Raw genomic sequence first — 18,372 nt, 5'->3', positions numbered from 1 at the left:
TAAAAAACTTGCATAATTTCTTGCTGGCAGAATAATTTTGGATGTATTCAGCAGACTACTGTGAAAACACCACATAACCCCAGTTTTTTGCCTGCCTAGGACTAAAGTGGAGATTCAACAAGTTCTGTCTATAGTAAAACATACAATCTCCAGTAATCTTTATTTTACAATTGTTGTTCCCTACTTTGGCCCATATAAACAGATACTCGTCTGCATTTAGCTTCTACTTCTTCCTTTTAGACAGAGTAAATGGCTTGTCTGCCACCAAAGCACCATAGAGAAACTTAGCCAGTAGACCTGTACTCTCTGCTATACTCCATGTCTCCCAAGCCAAGATGTTTACATCAGGGAAAGCTTCAAGGCCACCGTAGTCAGCATTATTGCCTCATACAACAGCCAAGGTCAGCCATGTACTGCCTCCAGACACAGCAGAAACATCACATGTGAACCGCATTCTCAGCCCACGAGAAACATTTAGACCTCCTGTAAGTTGTTGCTTACTGAATTGTCCAGCCAAGTCAATCTCTATTGCTCTTGGTGACTTGTACACAGGAACAATGCACTGCCAACATCGATGATAGCCACAACCAAGAGACATTGCAGTGGTACGTTAACGTAATATTGGACAAACGACCTGCACAACTGAAGATCAACATATAGAACATGAGCACCACACAGACTTACTGCAGTCTAACAAGTTTGTAGTAGCAGAAAACTGCATTGAAAATGGACGTAAAATGAATTATCAGCTAATGAAAATCTTGGATAACACTAATAAATTTATGGGACTTCACTTTCAAAGAAGCAATTGAAATTTGTGTAACTGGTAATTTAATCAACTGAGTAAGGCATGGGAGCCAATAATACTAAGCTCTGTGAAAGCAAAATGAGACACCTGAACACAAGATGCAACAGGGTTGATGGGCGGCAGGTGAAAGAGACTGTCCTCTTTACCACCGCAGCTGCATGTACTCCCACCATTTAACAAGGTGCAGGGCTGGTGTGGCCCGAACTCTGAACTGGCAAGTATAAATACTGTATGTCTGCAGCAGACACTTCATTTCATCAGCATCACCTGATGGTGATGGGTCAGTTGTCCACAGAAACATCATATACTTTTGACAATTGGATCTGGCAATACATCTGAGAACCATGGAAGCACCATTTACTCTGGAAATCCTCAGCTCATATATTTTTATCATCAGCAGCAAAAACTATCAAGAAATAAATGTACTGAGAAGTCAGTAGTAAAACATCAAAGGTCCTTAAAGAGACCTCTGTAAGATGAGCTGTTATCTAATTTACACAATAATCTTACTGTTTGGTTTTGCTGAATAAACACTTCACTTATTTTATGTGCAGTACTCCAGAAAATAATTCTATGAGACACAGGGAGTGAAAATATGCACATCCCAATGAGATACACAGCTATGAGCACAATACATTGAATAGAGCTTCTTGACAAAACTCAAAGTAATTTCAAATGTGGTGTTTCGTTTTGTGTACAGCCATCAATGTTTACATCATATATTATGATGTCATATTTACTTATTTAAAACTTCATAATACAAGTCTTGATGAAATTAAGACTTAAATCTGTTTGATGTGGATCTGTAGCAGATCTGTTCACCCATCATTTGAGCTATTACCAGTAAGTTTGAGTTTAGACGTTGGATTGGTAGTATCCACAGATTCCACAAAGATACTTGGTGTGGCGGCTGATGCAGTTAGCTGAATCAATATGTTTCAAAGGTCCTTGACGTGCTCTGGCAGCTTTCTGTCATACCATCCTAGCCTGATAATATTAACATATATTAGTATATCATCTGATTTTGTATACCATATCACACAGTGTTACAGATTGCTTAGTTATAATGTCTGACTGAAGGTGAAATTATATTATCAATTGATATGTTCACTGCTATAAAATATGTAGGAGTTATCAATTTACTTGATGAGAATTGATTTAGACTGATGTGAAACACTGAATAAGGTTCCTGTTGGTTTTTACTTTTGTTGAAACTTTCCTGTTTTGTACAGAGTGTAAAATGTGGAAAGTAAGTAGAAAAGTTTCAAACTTGTGAAAAATCAATCAAATCCATATACCACTAACATCATTGTCTCTGCTTAAAACCTGTTCATTGTTGGCAATGGATTGCTGTGCCTGCATTAAAAGCATCATAGATGACATCTCTCATTGCACCCAATACTCACTCTCTAATTGTCACTGTCTGACAGTATCCTGTCGAGTCCTCCGTGATGACTGTGAGAAGTGTCAGTACATTAACAAAGTTTTCTCAGTTATGTTTGCTGCCTGAACACACTTTTTAATTTTCACCCATGGAAGGTTAACTGCATTCAGGTGAGAGTTATGTGATGGTAAGTGGACTACTCAGTGCCTTCACTTATAGCCTAAGTACTGACAACATAAGACTCACTTAAGCCAATTAAGGAATGAAGAATTTCATTCTTCACGCTATAGTCACAGTGGATTTATCTCTTTCATAGATACTTGAACATTGCTGCCTTCAAGTCATGAAATGTATGCACTTTCTTTGTGATAGAGTACATCATGTAGAACAATAACTAATTATGGATGAAAAAAATTAGATCAGCAATAAACTGCAGAATCCTTGAAAGTCCAGAAGTTTTTGTAACATGTTTTCCACTGTTAATGGACTTGATTGTGGTTGGTACACAGTGTGTGTAGAAATCCCACTTGTCAGGTGTCTCGTGTCAAAGACACAGCGCTATCTAAAACTGCAGCAACTGAATAAACAATCTGATTAACAATTTAATATTGTTTATGCTCCAGTCAGTAGAATACGCTGAGGCCCATATAGTGCAAGCATGTTGGATATTAACAAAGACTGTCTTTATAACAGTGTGTTCAAATTATTGTCAAATTCCAAAGCCTATGCTCTTTAATTGATAATGTGCTGTTTGGAGATATTTCATAATGAGTTTCAGCAAAAGTTGTACTGAAAGTACTCCAGAGAAGAAGAAAATAAAAAGTGAGAAATTTAAAAGAAATCACCAAAGGACCAAGAATGTGAAAATTGGAGATTTGACATTATTGAGCAAGAAAAATAGATTCTTACTATAAGTACTGTGTGCATTGTTTCTTCAAATTAAATGTTGATTACAAATCAGGCTTGTTCAGCACTATTACTTTGTTCAAAGCCAAGGATGATGAAGATATTTTCTTGCTACAGTTCCCTGGAAAGTTAATGTGAAGGAGTATAAGCTTTTTAGTCAGTTTACAAGGTTCCATTCAGCCCCCTCCAAATAAAATATTTTGATCAACACAAAAAAGTGTATTCCAAGTAGCATTTATGCCATTGCATGGTGCAATAGAAAACAGGATGCAACAATTGATAGAGCATGTTCATCATCATGTTATTAGTTTTGCTTCATGTGATCATTCTCCTTCAACGAACGGTAGTGGTGGGACTTGATAACTCCCTCAAAGGGCTGGCAGCTGCATCATCACATATTTTCTAATATTTCCAAAAACTGTTCACCATCACGATGAACAGAACAAAATTCAGTTTAGGACAGCATCATTTCCTGTTCTTGTGTTGACTGCCTAGCAAATGTAAAAAATAAAAGATTATAAGATCAATATCTTTCTGAATCTCTGTGACATATAGAGCAGTCTTTCAGTGTATTATTAAATGAGGAATTTTAATGCCACTTTGGCATCATTCAGCTATTTTCTGCATTCCTGATACTATAGCTTATACAGATTTCTACTTTTACTTAATTTCTTAAATTTAGTTCACTCTTCCACTTCAGAGCACTGAACTTTGGGATTTACATTTGGAAGCAGCTTCATTTAATGATGATGAGGATGTGTGGTTTGTGGGGCACTCAACTGTACAGTCATCAGCACCCGTACAAATTCCCAATCAGTACACAGTCCAATGTAGCCACTTCCAGGAATGATGATGACAAAATAAACACCCAGTCCACGGGCAGAGAAAATCCCCAGCCCGATCGGGTATCAAACCCGAGACCCTGTGATTCAGAGATAGCAACACTAGCCACTAGACCATGAGCTGTGCACTAGCTTCATTATTAATGCTTTGTGAGTGCATGGGATATGATGCCTGACTCCCCCCCCCCCCCCCCTCTCTCTCTCTCTCTCTCTCACCCTCCCTCCCTCCCTCCCTCTCTCTCTCATTCTCCACCCCCCCTTTTTTTCCCTGATGACCCCTTATTGTGAGATAAACTAATGAAGAATCTCTGAATTAATGTAGAACTGTATGTGAATGAAGGACCCGAAAACATGCACTCATTTAAAATTCGCTTACATGTGCAGTGAATAGAAGATTTTTTTTTTTTTTTTTTTTTTTTTTTGACTTTCAAACATATTACATAATATGAAATGACACACAGTACTGTAAAACATCATGCAGACATTTACTGTGTATATTCCTGTTACTTGTGAACAGTTTTTTTCCTAAACTCTTTCCAACCATTTGCAGCTCCGACAGATCCAAGGTTCTGTTTCTTTATATGCCATATAAACAAACAGTGGGGGAATGGAGAGTAAAATTGCAGAAAACCAAAAGTGAACTTTAAATATAGGCTTTTAACTCTGACCCAACTAATTTATTTTCCCTCTTGCAGACAAAATACAAAGAAATGTGTGTTTTATTTTCCAGTGGATGTTGCGTTACAGGAGATTTATGTGCCCGAGTTTAATGGCAGCTCATACATAAAACTTCCAAAGCTAGAAGGTGTGGGAAGAGCATTCTCCATAGAAATGTGGTTCCTCTCACAAGCTTTGGATGGAATGTTGTTTTATAATGGACAGATGGCAAATGGAAAAGGTGATTTCATATCACTAGAATTAATTAACGGCCACGTACAGTTCCAGTATGATTTGGGAAGCGGCCCAGCAAATATAACGTGAGTACCTTGACTTACCTTTCTTAGCTATATGTAAATTTTATAAATAAACAAATAAAAGTTTTTTATTGGGTTTATAATGGTCTAATTGAAACATAAAGCATGGTGCTTCTAATATTGCAGAAAATAAATAAATTCTTGTAACAAGTATGTAAGCATGTTTGAATTTTTTTAATCATTTACATACTAAGTTTCTCCTGTCAAATCCACACCAAGTTAAAAAAGTTGTAATTTGTCTTTGAGAATTTTATCTTTGTATTCTACATAAAAGCATAGTGCAATGGTTAATTTTATTTATTGAGACAGCCTTTGCTTACATCTGTATCCACTTTAAATGGAAATCAATGTGTTTTAAATAAATTAAATTTTTCATGGGTATCTATCAGGTGAAAATACAGTTGACCCTATGGTGAAACATCACATTTGCATGTACAATTTAAGTGATGTATGTGCACCATCTACATTATTGTGGGAACATGAGATGCTGTGTTTATTTCTTGCTGAATTTTGACCACATCTTGTAGTTCTTTATAATGCTGAGCAGTTAAATTCACTTCATTTCATTCTAGTTAACATAGTTTTGAAATTGTATATTTATGAAATAAGCATACATATTATTCAGAATGGAAATTCCCGGATGCAATAATACAAAAAAAAATAAAGGAAAGGTAACCACTTACCTATAGCTGATTGATGTGCGACACAAAGAAACATGCAACAGAAAACAGTATTCACTCTATCATTGGAACAGTTGCTAATTCTCTGGCAAAAGTGCGTACATTCACACACACTACCAAACAGACACCCAAATGCACACAGCCAGGGCAGTGATGAGACTGAATGTTGATATTGATTATTGACAGCAGTTGCCTGGATAGATGGAGATTGGGAGAGGATAAGGGAGAATGCATGAGGTGAGGAGCAGGTAGCAGGCTAGTGTGAGACAGGTTTTCCAACAGATGACTCAGCCGGTGGACAACAAGATGAAAGAAGATCAGGGGGCAGAGCATACAAGAGATAGAGAGGATGGGTGGGAAAGGGGTCGTGAGATGCAAAAACAGGAGGGGGAGAGAGAGAGAGAGAGAGAGAGAGAATATGAATGCCTGCATTGGGGAGGAGGGGGGGGGGAGTTGTAGAAAAAAGCAGGAAACAATCTGAATGGGGAAGAAGTGGTGTGGACAGAAGAGAGAAGGAAAAATGTTAGGTGAGGCAGTACAAAACACGTTAGTGGAGATTTAGGCCAGGAGGACTGAAAAAGTAGAGAACATGGTGGAGAGACAATTCCCACAAGCATAGTTCAGAGTAACTAGTCCTGGAAGGGAGTATCCAAATGGCTCCATTAGTGAAGCAGCTGTTGAAATCATTTGTGAGCCATTTGTGTTGGCAACTAGATGGCCGAGCTTACAATGCACCACAGTTTGGCGGTGGCCATTCATGCAAGTAGTCAGTTGGTTTCTTCTCATGCCCACATAGACTGCTGCACAATAATTGCAGTTGATATATAACATGACTGCTTCCACACATGTCCCTGGTTCTTATAAGATAGGAAATGCCTGTTACTAGACTGTAGTAGGAGGTGGTAGATGGGTGTATGCAACATGTCTTGTACCTGAGTTGACCAAAAGGGAATGATCCATGTGGTGCAGAGCTGGAGTAGGTATGGACAAAGATTTCTGTAGAGTGCTTGGGCAGCACTACACTACTTTGGGTGATGTGGGTAGGAATTTGAGTAAGATATCCCTCTTCTCTGGGCTTGAAGTAAGGTAGTTGAAGTCCTGCTGAAGGATGTGGTTGAAATTTTCAAGGTCAGGGTGGGACTGGCTGATCAGAAGAGTGCTGGTCAGTGGCTGGTTAACAGATTTACTGGTGTTGGAGAAGGAGACAGCATGGGAGGTCTGTTCCTGGATGGGCTAAGTACAATACTGCCTGTCAGTAAAGGCTCTGGTAATGTTATCTATATACAGGATGAGTCAGGAGGAAAGGTACACGCTTTGAGGGTGAGAGTATTAGTGACTCTGAACAAAAAACTTCATATGGAGATATGCCCTATTCCAAATGGTTTCTGTGTTAGAAGACATTTAATATCACTTTTGTATGTTTTTCTTGAATAACTTGAAATCCATACCCTCCAGCGAAAATGTGCCACAGTACAAAATTAAACGATATTAAATTTACTACAAAAAAAATCCTATTCATTTTTTTTTCTCTAGAACTAATGGTTTGTGTGAAGAGAGCATGAGAATGTTGAAAAACTTGCTCAATGCACGTGCACTGTAGCTTGTGTAGTTTTTGTAGGCCAATTTGAGGTTTACAATGTTCTGGGAGTTTTTGTAGGTCAATTTGAGGTTTACAATGTACCACAGTAGTGTAGAGCAAGTTTAGACAAACAGTTTGATATTGGACATTTGTAGTCTATCAAGTTGGGAAACTACCTCAAACTGGCCTACAAAAACTACGTAAGCTACAGGGCATGCATGTCAAGCAAGTTTTTCAACATTCTCGCGCTCTCTTTCCACAAACTATTAGTTCTAGAGAAAAAAATGAACAGGACCTTTTTTTGTAGGGAATTAAATATAGTGCAGTTTTGTACTGCAACACATTTTTTCTGGAGGGTGCAGTTTTCAAGTTATTCAAGAAAAATGTACAAAAGTGATATTAAATGTGTTCTATTTCAGAAACCGTTCAGAACAGGTATATGTCCATATGAAGTTTTTTGTTCAGAATTACTAATACTATCACCCCTCAAAGCAAGTACCTTTCCTCCTGACTCATCCAGTATATAGATAACTCTTGATTTCCACTGTATATGGAATGTGCAGGGGAGATGATGCAAAAGAACAGCTTTCAAAGTTGAGGTACTATTGGTGATTGGAGAGCATGATATGACAGACCTATTTCTGTAGCCATCAGAGAGGATGAGATTGGCACCTAGGAAGGTGGCTTCTAGAGTTGAAATGCATAAAGTGAAGCAGATTTGGGAATAGGTATTGAGGTGTTGGAGGAAAGAACATTAGTTGTCCCTGCCAAGAGTCCAGATCATGAAAATACAATCGGTGACTCTGAACCAGACAAGAGGTTTTATGTGTTGACTTGATAGGAAGGATTCCTCCAGATGGCCCATAAATAAATTACGTAGGAAGGAGTGATGCAAGTGCCATGCATCCTGCGTTCAAGAATCTCTCTTGCTTCACTGCCTTTCCGCATTTCCTGTCCCGTCAGCACCTGGTCGCTGTCTTTTTTGACATCCGGAAGGCGTACGATACGACATGGTGTCATCTCATCCTTTCTACACTTCATGGATGGGGTATTCGCGGTCCACTGCCGATTTTCATCTGGAACTTTCTGTCGCATCGAACCTTCCACGTGCAAGTTGCAGCCTCACATAGCTCCTCCTGAGTTCAGGAGAACGGGGTGCCACAGGAATCTGTTTTAAGTGTCTGCCTGTTTTTAATAGCAATTAACGGGCTCACTGTGGCAGTGGGAACGTCTGTCTCAGCGTCCTTGTATGTGGACGACTTCTGCCTTTACTATAGCTCTATTGGCATTGCAGCCACAGAACATCAGCTTCAGGGCGCTATCCTCAAGACGCAGTCTTGGGCTGTAGCACATGGCTTTCAGTTTTCGGCAGCTAAGACCTGTGTTATGCATTTCTGCCGGTGACGCACTGTTCAACCGGAGCCATGCCTTCATCTTGCTGGTAAACTTCTAGCTGTGATGGAGACACATAGGTTTTTGGGTGTAGTTTTTGATGCCCGGTTGACTTGGCTGCCTGATATTCGACAGCTTAAACAGATGTGTTGGCAGCATCTAAATGCTGTGCAATGCCTAAGCCACACCAGGTGTGGCGCCAACCGATCTACCCTCTTACAGCTCTACCAGCCGTTAATCCAGTCCTGTCTGGATTTCGTGAGTCTGGCTTATGGTTTGGCATCCCCTTCTGCATTGCGGTTGCTGGACCCACTCCTACACAGCGGTATATGGCTTGCCACTGGTGCCTTCCGGACCAGCCCTGTGGACAGCATACTCGTGGAGGCATTTGTCCCTCCACTGTGGTTACGACGCCAACGTTTGCTGGCCGCTTATGCTGCCCATGTTTTTAGCTTGCCAGGGCATCCGAATTATCGTCTTCTATTCCCGCAATCGGTTGTCCATCTGCCAGAACGTCAGCCCCGGTCAGATTGTACAATCGCGGTCTGCGTCAAAGAGCTTCTCTCCAGGATTGGTGTTTACCCTGTTCCACCTCCTTTCCGGGGACCTTTGCGTACACCCTCATGGTGTGTGCCTCGCCCTTGCCTTCGGTTCGACTTGGCACAGGGCCCGAAGAACTCAGTCCCTCCGGAGGCCTTCCGCAGCCTCTTTTATTCCATCCTGGCCATGTACCAGGACTCTGGCGTTGTTTACACTCATGGCTCAATGGTTGCTGGTTGTGTCGGTTATGCTCTGACTCTAGGGGACCACTATGAACAACATTCATTGTCAGCTAGCTGCAGCGTTTTTACTGCTGAGCTGGTCGTCATCTTTCATGCCCTAGAGTATATCGGCTCCTGTTCAGGTGACTCCTTCGTTATCTGTAGTGACTCCCTGAGCAGTTTACGAGCTATCAATCAGTGTTTCCCTCGTTCGCATCTGGGGATGGCTATCCATGAGTCCCTGCATACTCTTTTTCTGTTGCGGCCGCTCTGTGGTCCTTGTGTGGACCCCCGGTCATATCGGTATCTCGGGCAATGAACATGTTGACCGACTGGCCAAACAGGCCACCAGTGAACCAACCCTGGACATTGGCCTCCTGGAGACTGAGTTGCGAGCAGTCTTATGCCGCAAAGTTTTCACACTATGGGATGCTGAATGGAGCGGTCTGACCACCGCTAACAAACTCCGTGCCGTTAAGGAGACGACTACTGTGTGGCGGTCATCCCTGCGAGCCACTTGCAGGGTCTCAGTAGTCCTTTGCTGGCTCCGCATTGGCCACACCCGGTTGACACACAGCTTTATACTGCTGCATGAGGACCCACCTTATGTTGATGCTGGTCGACTTTGACGGTGGTCCACATTTTGCTGGACTGTCCACTTTTAGCTGTGCTCTGGCAGAGGTTTGCGCTGCCTGACACACTCCCTGCCCTTTTAATAGATGGCTCTGCCATGGTGGACTTAGTTTTGCGTTTTCTTCGGGCAGGGGTTTTTTATCATTTAATCTGAGTGTTTATGTTTTTTAGTGTTGATTCTGGCTTTTCGACTCTGATTTTAAACAGAGTTTTTGATGTGTTTTAGGTGATTGGCTTTTCGTTTTCTTTTTTCTTTTGTGTGTGTGTGTGTGTGTGTGTGTGTGTGTGTGTGTGTGTGTGTGTGTCGGCCAACCACCGTCACACTCTGTGTGATTTTAATTTGTTTTGTCTGATCTCTGTCGGAGTATTTCTTGTCCTGTGTTGTCTGCCATCTTTCCTGTTGTTCGTTTTTTATTCTCTGTGGGTGGGTCCCTTTAATCCCACAAACCAACCAACCATTACCAACCATTTCCTGTCTCATTATCTCCAGACTCCTTGTTGGTCATATGCACCAACTTCCCTGACACCTGTCACTTTATGGTCATGGAACACTAACTTTTCCAATGTCCTTCTAATATCAAACCCACCATATCTTTTCCTAATTATTCTAGTCAACCACATCTTGGGCCACAATTGCTTCACTTTCAGAGGCCAAATCTGTAAACAAATCAATGGTACTGCTGTGGGTACTCACATGCCAACACCCTCTGACAACTTGTATATTGGCCATATGGAGGGATCCTTGCCTGGTTCACATTCATTGTAGACATTTTATGATCTGGACTCATGGCAGGTACAACCTTTGCTCTTTCCTCTTCACTCTCAACACCTGCATGCAAATCCCCTTCCTCTAGTGCTTTCAAACTCTAAATGTCACCTTCCTAGACGTCTGTCTCATCCTCTCAGGTGACTCCATAAACATATCTCTTTATATCAAATGTTCCAACCACCAGCAGTGCCTCCAGTTTGGCAGTTGTCTCCTAGTCCATGTCAAAAAGTCTCTCCCTTATAGCCTTGTCGTTTGCGAATGCCCCATCTGCAATGGAAACCAGGAGTTTTCGAAATATACAGAGAACCTCGCTACAGCCTTTATTGACAGATGGTATCATACCCAGTCAATCCAAAAACAGATCTTCTGTGTCATCTCTGTCTCTGATGCCAGGAAAACTGTTAACTGGCTAACAACCAGCAGTGTTCTGATCACACAGTATCACCCTGGCCTTGAAGAGCTCAATCACATTCTTCACCAGGGTTTTGACTACCTCTCACTGTGTAATAAGATGATTCTCACATAAATGGCCACTGCCAAACTGTGGTAAACTGCAAACTTGAACATCTAATTCCTGAACATGCTGCACACAACAACACAAATGACTTCAACAGCTGATTCACTGTGCAAGGAATTCCAGCACTAGTTTCTCTGAATTTTGCAAATCAAAAATGTCTCTCCAGTATATCCTGCACTCATTGCAACCCTCCTGCCTTAAGCCTGTGCTAACCTATTTCACACTGCCTCACCTGACATTTTCCCTTCTCTATTCTGTCCACTCCACACCTTTCCCATACAGAACATGTACTGCCTTCTTCTACATCTCTTCCTCCCCCCCCCCCCCCCCCCCCCCCCCCCGCCACCCAATACAGGCAATCTCTCTACCCCTCCCCGTTTGCACTCCTCTCCCTTAATCTCAGCTTTCCTTCACCGTAAACCCTCACCCCATCCCCTCTGTCTCTGATATGCTTCTACCCTCTGATCCCCTCTCATCTTCTCGTGCACTCAGAGAGTCATCTGTTGGGAAATCTGTCTCAGACTAGCCTGCTACCCTCCTCTCATCCCGTGTATCCTTCCTTATCCCCTCCTCACCTCCAACTATCTAGGCACTGCTCCCATCGATAATTTCGTTGGAGCCACAGTTGTGTGCATTTGGGTATCTGTGTGGTTTTGTGTGTGTGAATACGTGTACTTTTATTAGAGAAAGAGTGAGAGCTCAAAAGCTAGTGTTAATATTGTCTCCTGTTGCATATTTCTATGCACGTCTCATCAGTCAACTGTAGGTAAGTTGTTGCCTTTCCTTTATTTTACATAGCCAACGGCCTTGCCACAGTGGTAAAATCGGTTTCCATCAGATCACTGAAGTTAAGCGCTGTCAGGCTGGGCTAGTATTTGGATGGGTGACCATCTGGTCTACCGAGCACTGTTGGCAACTGGGGTGCACTCAGTCCTTGTGAGGAAAACTGAGGAGCTATTTGATTGAGAAGTAGCCACTCCGGTCTCAGAAACTGACATATGGCCGGGGGAGTGGTGTGCTGACCACACGCCCCTCCATATCTGCAGCTAGTGATGCCTATGGGCTGAGGATGACATGGCGGCCGGTCGGTACTGTTGGGCCTTCATGGTCTGTGTGGGAGGAGTTTATTTTTAGTTTTATTTTACATATGTGTTATTAGATATATTAAACGAATGCTGTGGTTTTAAGACTTCATGAACTACCTGTGGGAATATGTTGCATACCAAGTATCATATTTGTCAGAGAATACACAGTCTGTGACCAATTTTTTAGACACATTACAGTTTTCAAGCAAATTTTGATTTATGTCTAATGAAATTTGTTTTTTAATACATAAATTGTAATGAAATGATTATGTATAGTCTATTTCTAAGGTGATACAACAAATAAGTAAAATGTAGTATTTATTGAAAAAATTTTATTTCAATGATTACAACAAAAATTAAAATATTGTGGAAGTGAAAACATTAGTTTTAATATCTTGTTGAGCCACCTTTTGCAACTATGAGAGCCTTAATATGGCATAGCATGCTGTCGCTGCAGGACTGTACAGTCTCCTGCATTTGTGGATTGTGGATGTTGATACCATTCATGGATAATCTTCTATAAGAGCTGTGTTTTTATTGTGATGACATCTTTTGCCACCTCCCTCTTCATTAATTCCCATACGTTTTCTATGGGGTTCATTTTGGTGTATATTACCTGGTCAGTCTAACAGAGGATTTAACTGATCTGGCTGTGGGACTGGGAGCTACATCCCGCATAAAAATAAATGGTTCCCCATCCAGGAACCATTCTCTGTGGTGTGGTATTAACCATTTTTGTAGGACTTCCTTGTACTGGTCTTGCCTCATTATGCCTTTAACCACTTAAAGACATCCTGTACCCTTGCCACAGATGTCAGATCAAATCATCACCTTAGTTGCACATTTTACAGTCTGAATAATGTAGTCAGTATGAAATTTTTCTCCTGTTCAATGCCGCACATACTGAGATACGCTATTTAAAATTTCAAACATGCTTTCATCGCTGAAGCATGCCTTTAAAAATCAAGAAACATAACTAATACATTATGAATAAATCTACATAGATTATATCATATCATAAATAACAGTTTTAAGTTAAATTACTGATCTCCATAAGTCCACATCCTTATTACACCACTATTTAGCCCACTTCAGACGCTTCGCTTTCATTTTGGCTTTTAACTTTGGTTTTCTAGTGGGTCGACAGGTCTTGAAAACAATATCCTTCAACTTTCTGTGAATAGTGCATTTAGATGCATTCACATGAGCCTCTTAAAGTTCGGATTTTATCTGTTTCATTGTTGCAAATCTGTTTTCTAGGCAAATTCTGTTGAGAAATATTTCTGACCTTCGAATGAAAATTGGTTTTCTTCCACATTTATTCTTCTTTCTGGGACTCAATTCTTTGCCTCAATTAATTTTATACTTTATATGCCTCATACCACCTTCTGACATTTCCAACCTTAGTGAAATTTCCAAATTGGAATACATTTTCCTATTAATGAGTACCTTGACCTCAGTTTTTTTATGTGGTGAAATGTCCCCTCTTTTACCAATTTTTAAAGGTCAGAATTAGTAACATCTGGGTGTTAAACAATCAGGTGATAATCAAAAGGAACAAAGTATTATGTCATTTACATGTTATAATGCCACTGAACAGGTCCTTTCCTGTACACTGTACTCTGCACATTGTTACCTACAATAAGTCAACAATCCAATGTGTTCCCTCATTCCCAGTTCCAGTCAAGAATGGTTTCCAATAACATCAGTCAGTTGCCAGTAAGCCTCAGCAGTACTTACAGTGCTTATCAGGGATCACTGATTCCTTCTCATGTTGTAAAGATTGTGCTCAAACCCATCATGGACTGGGGTGAATTTCTTCATGCATTTGAAAATAAAAAAAGAAAACAATGAGCAACATATAACACAAAAAAAAGCAGAATAGAAGAACCATTCGGTAATGTCTAAAGCACAATTGTTTGCTGATGTTGCTAGTATTGTAAATGTGGTAATAGGTCATAACCTCTATTATTATCTTTGGCAGCCACAGTTCAAAACATCCCCATCTAAAACTACTGCAACCTGTGTCACAGTACTTTTGATTTACTTTCCAATAAGAATAAAATTAATTTGCTGAATAAAATGGATTTTTCTTCATTATTTCTGTAACTTTTTTCTTAAAGGCATTCATGTTCTTTGTGTAGCTGATATTGTATGAAAGAAAGTTGAATAGGTACATCCTTATGAACACTATAATTTTCTTGTAATGACTTGACCTGTGTTGAATTTTTCTTAGTTTTCAACAGTTTCTCCTTTTCCATTGATGTACCTATGAGTAGTGTTTTTCTTGATGTGTGTGTACAGTGTTTCTCAATAGTCACCATTCGGAAAGCCCTTTTCTGTATCTCATCATATTTACTGAGATTCCTCGTAGGTCTAGTCCATATAATGTAATGGATTCAAAGTGTACAAATTAACACATTTTAAGAACTTCAGTACTCACAATTCTGGCTAACTTTTGTAATGCATAACAGACTGAATTTACTTTACTACATATTATACTGATGTGTTCTGTTCATGTCATTTTATTATCGAGGTGAATATCCTGAAATTTTACAAGCATCCTACGACTGAACAAAGCCTACTATATGCTTTATGTACAGTTGAACCTCTGTGATCAATCTGTTTCATATCCTCACAAATTCTTAAATCAAACTACTTGTGTGAGTTGACTAACTCTAACTGTAACTCACTAATACTGTCCTCATATGATACTCTGGTTCTGAAGTTTGCAAAATATGCAGTTTTACATTTCTGAACATTTAAAGCAAGTTGTCAGGCTTTTCACAGCCTTGAAATCTTGGAAAGATCTTTAAGAACATATGCTGGCTTAGGTTGTGGCAGCAGGGAGTGTTGGACTGACAGGTGCTAGTAAACATGCATACCAAAACTTGAGATGCCACCATCTCGTTGAGCAACTCTTCTAAGTGAACACAAGAGCAAATCAACAACAATTGTACTCCTCTCTCTGATGTATCAAACATGCAGTAAGTTTAATAAGTGTTGTAGTACTATATTGCTAATAACTCAACATGAGTTAGTATTCAAAATGATACCTGCTTGATCCCCACTACATGCCCTTGAAGTAATGAGAATTATCGCTTGTATATACCAGATTGTTTCAATCTGCAGGCAGCCTTATCTTCTTGATGATTAGCATTTCAACTTGATAGAGCATAGGGGTAAAACCACTTTGCTTAAATTTAAAGTAAAAAGTAAGTTCTTAAAATCTCGTCTCCTGCCATTTCAGTTAACAAATGTCTAGCTAATGTTTCTGCATTATGAAAAACATTTATAAAACTAAAACAAATTAGAACTATAAAATTACATTCCCTTACTAATTCTGATTGTGCATTATCATCATCATCGTCATATTATAATCATAGCCTTAAAATATCAAATTGCCCTTCTTATTTGAAAAGATTGGCTGCTTTTCTGCAAAGTCATGTATGTATGGAGCACTGATATGTCTATTCATCTTGCATCTACATTGTTGAGAAAAAATAGCAAATAGAAGTGCAACAGAATGTGTATTTATGTAATGTTATTTATATTTGTCCATGATATTTTGAATAAATATGAGAAACTGTTCAGATTCATCACAGTATTCTTTATTTTACATGTTTTGCAGATCTGATGATGAAATTGTTCTTGGAAAATGGCATTCTGTGAAAGTGAATAGACAAGACCGTGAAGGAACACTGCAGCTGGATAATGGTGCTTTAACCAGTGGAGAATCAGGATTGCCTCTTGTTGAACTAAACCTTGAGCTTCCATTGTACATTGGAGGAATCCCGTAAGTTTGTTTATCTTCCTAGTAGTCTACACTTCTTGGCAATAAACAAGCACTAAGTCTTCAATCACTTTACTCTGGAGGAAGAAATAATTCTCATTGGCTACTTGCATTTTTGGACATGCAGTGCAAAAACTGACTAATTATTTGAGTGTCCAGCAGTAAATTTCAGCTGTGGAGGTGAAAATGTAAAGTATGTTTGCCTTGAATTCAAACATATTGAAGGATGTGTGCTACCTACGTGCACATATTAAATGACGAGAGAGTTGAACTTTGATTAATGATAGTATAAGGAAATAATTTTTTAAAAATTGTTTGGGAGAGAAGCACTGAAAGAATTCAAAAGCATAATTTTATCTGTCAAATTGTACAAAATATCACAGGAACTTTTGGTCTTATGCAAAATCAGTTTAGAGATTGAATATATTCAGTCACGGTTCGGACTAGAAAATGATGAAATGAAGGCCAAAATTTTAAACTCTGCATTTGGAAGTTGTGTTACAGATGAATTGTACCAGAGACACTTCTATTGATCATTACATGAATACGAAAATAGGAGCTATAAGAATAAGGTATTATAAAGTTCAAACACAATTGATGTCACAGAATAATTGAAAACCAATAGGATATACTATAATTCTACATGGGTTGAAACCTTACTGTAAGATAAATTATTTCTGCTTGTTGGCAAGAGGAATAGGTTCTGTAGCTGCTAATATGGTTGGTATGCTTTACCCTTTATCACATAAAGGTCTGTACATTCAGATACAGTTTTCACAATTGTTTGCATAGCTTCATAAATGTATGTTTTGCTGTTAATCTCCCTTAGATGTAATTCTTTTAAAAACTAATCTAGAATACATTGTTCCTCAAAAATTGTAAATGTGGTATCTCCAGTTGCACATTTTATTTAAAATTTATTCAGCCCTGCTCTCTCTAAAGAAAAAAAAGCTATTCAATTGACACTAACAAGTACAAATTGTTTTTGAACCATAGTAACAGCATTATTAATCTTGACATGAAAGCAGTGTTGGTTTACTGAGTGGACATTTTCTTCAAGAACAGTAATAAGTATCACTAATGTATTACAGTAGCCTTATTAACATTTCAGATCAAAAGATAACACCTCTGTTGGCTTAGATGGAGCAGTGCAACAATTTATTGTCAATGGAAACTCTATAGGTGACTTCAGAACATCTGGTTTACCACAGTGGACAGGAATACCATGTTCCCAAAGCCACTGTGTGCATGGTGGTGTGTGTCAACCCATGTTACAGGAGTATACTTGTCTTTGTCCAGAACCTTACTCAGGGAGGTTCTGTGAAAATGGAAGTAAGTAATTGAAAATAGGAGTAAATGTTTAAAGTTCTCTTCTAGATTTCCAGTAAGTTAATTCCATCACCAAAAGAGCTGTATTTTTTGCCTCTAACTGATATGGTAATGGATACTCAGATAAAACTGAGAAGAATTAAGTTTTCTATTAAATTGGAGATGGATCTGATATATATAACAGATGTACATTTGAGGAAGGGAAGGGGAGTGGAGATGCTTTTCCTTCTTTTTGTCATGGGTGTCCTATAGCTGTCACCACACCCTGCATCTCTGTCACCAAACACGTCAACATCACCATTCTTTCTCATCCTTTTCTCTCCTTTTTTTCTTGGCTTCCCCTTAGCCACCATTATCATGGCATTCTTCTTCTTCTTCTTCTTCTTCTTTTTCCATTAGGCTGCCATGAAAGTGCTGCTTGACCATGAATCCTTTTCAATTCTTTTGACATTCACTAACTATCCTAGCGGTCTTCTTTCAGTTCTATTCATAATAGGTCTGCATCTTTTCTCATATATCCTCATTTCTCATGCAGTCAAGTCAGGAAATTGTACATTCTGTTCTCACATTGTCCATTTCTAAAGTTCTACGTCTTTTTATTTCTTTCCATGAGTTCCTATCACTCACTTCCATTACTTGTTATTGGTTCCATGGTGGATTTGTATAACTGCATTTTAACCTTTAAACTCATTTTTGAGGACCAAATTAAAGACTTCAATTTTTGGATAGCCACCCTTCCCTGTCCAATCCATTCTTGGATATCCCTGTCAAATCTACCATCACGTATCATATAATACTGACCAGATACTTAAACTCTTTACGCACTTTTCAAGTCACATAGTGCTTAGAGACTTTTTAATCATCTTTACCCACTTTAATTTGACGTCCACCCATGTCCAAGTTACTTTTCTCCTTTTGCA

General features: G+C 39.3%; 1 protein-coding gene across 1 annotated transcript in view; it reads left to right on the top strand.

Moving 5' to 3' along the window:
* Positions 1–18,372, top strand: part of LOC126353876 (agrin-like) — a 342,153-nt gene that overhangs the window by 282,935 nt on the left and 40,846 nt on the right. The window contains exons 20-22 of the mRNA XM_050003066.1: positions 4,671–4,917; positions 15,962–16,126; positions 17,235–17,455. Coding sequence (XP_049859023.1) covers positions 4,671–4,917; positions 15,962–16,126; positions 17,235–17,455 — 633 coding nt within the window. The remainder of the gene's footprint in view (positions 1–4,670; positions 4,918–15,961; positions 16,127–17,234; positions 17,456–18,372) is intronic.

The sequence above is a fragment of the Schistocerca gregaria genome, chromosome 3 (assembly GCF_023897955.1).
Source record: "Schistocerca gregaria isolate iqSchGreg1 chromosome 3, iqSchGreg1.2, whole genome shotgun sequence".
NCBI lineage: Eukaryota > Metazoa > Arthropoda > Insecta > Orthoptera > Acrididae > Schistocerca > Schistocerca gregaria.
The sequence above is the reverse complement of the archived record's forward strand: the minus strand, read 5'-3'. Positions and strand labels throughout refer to the sequence as shown.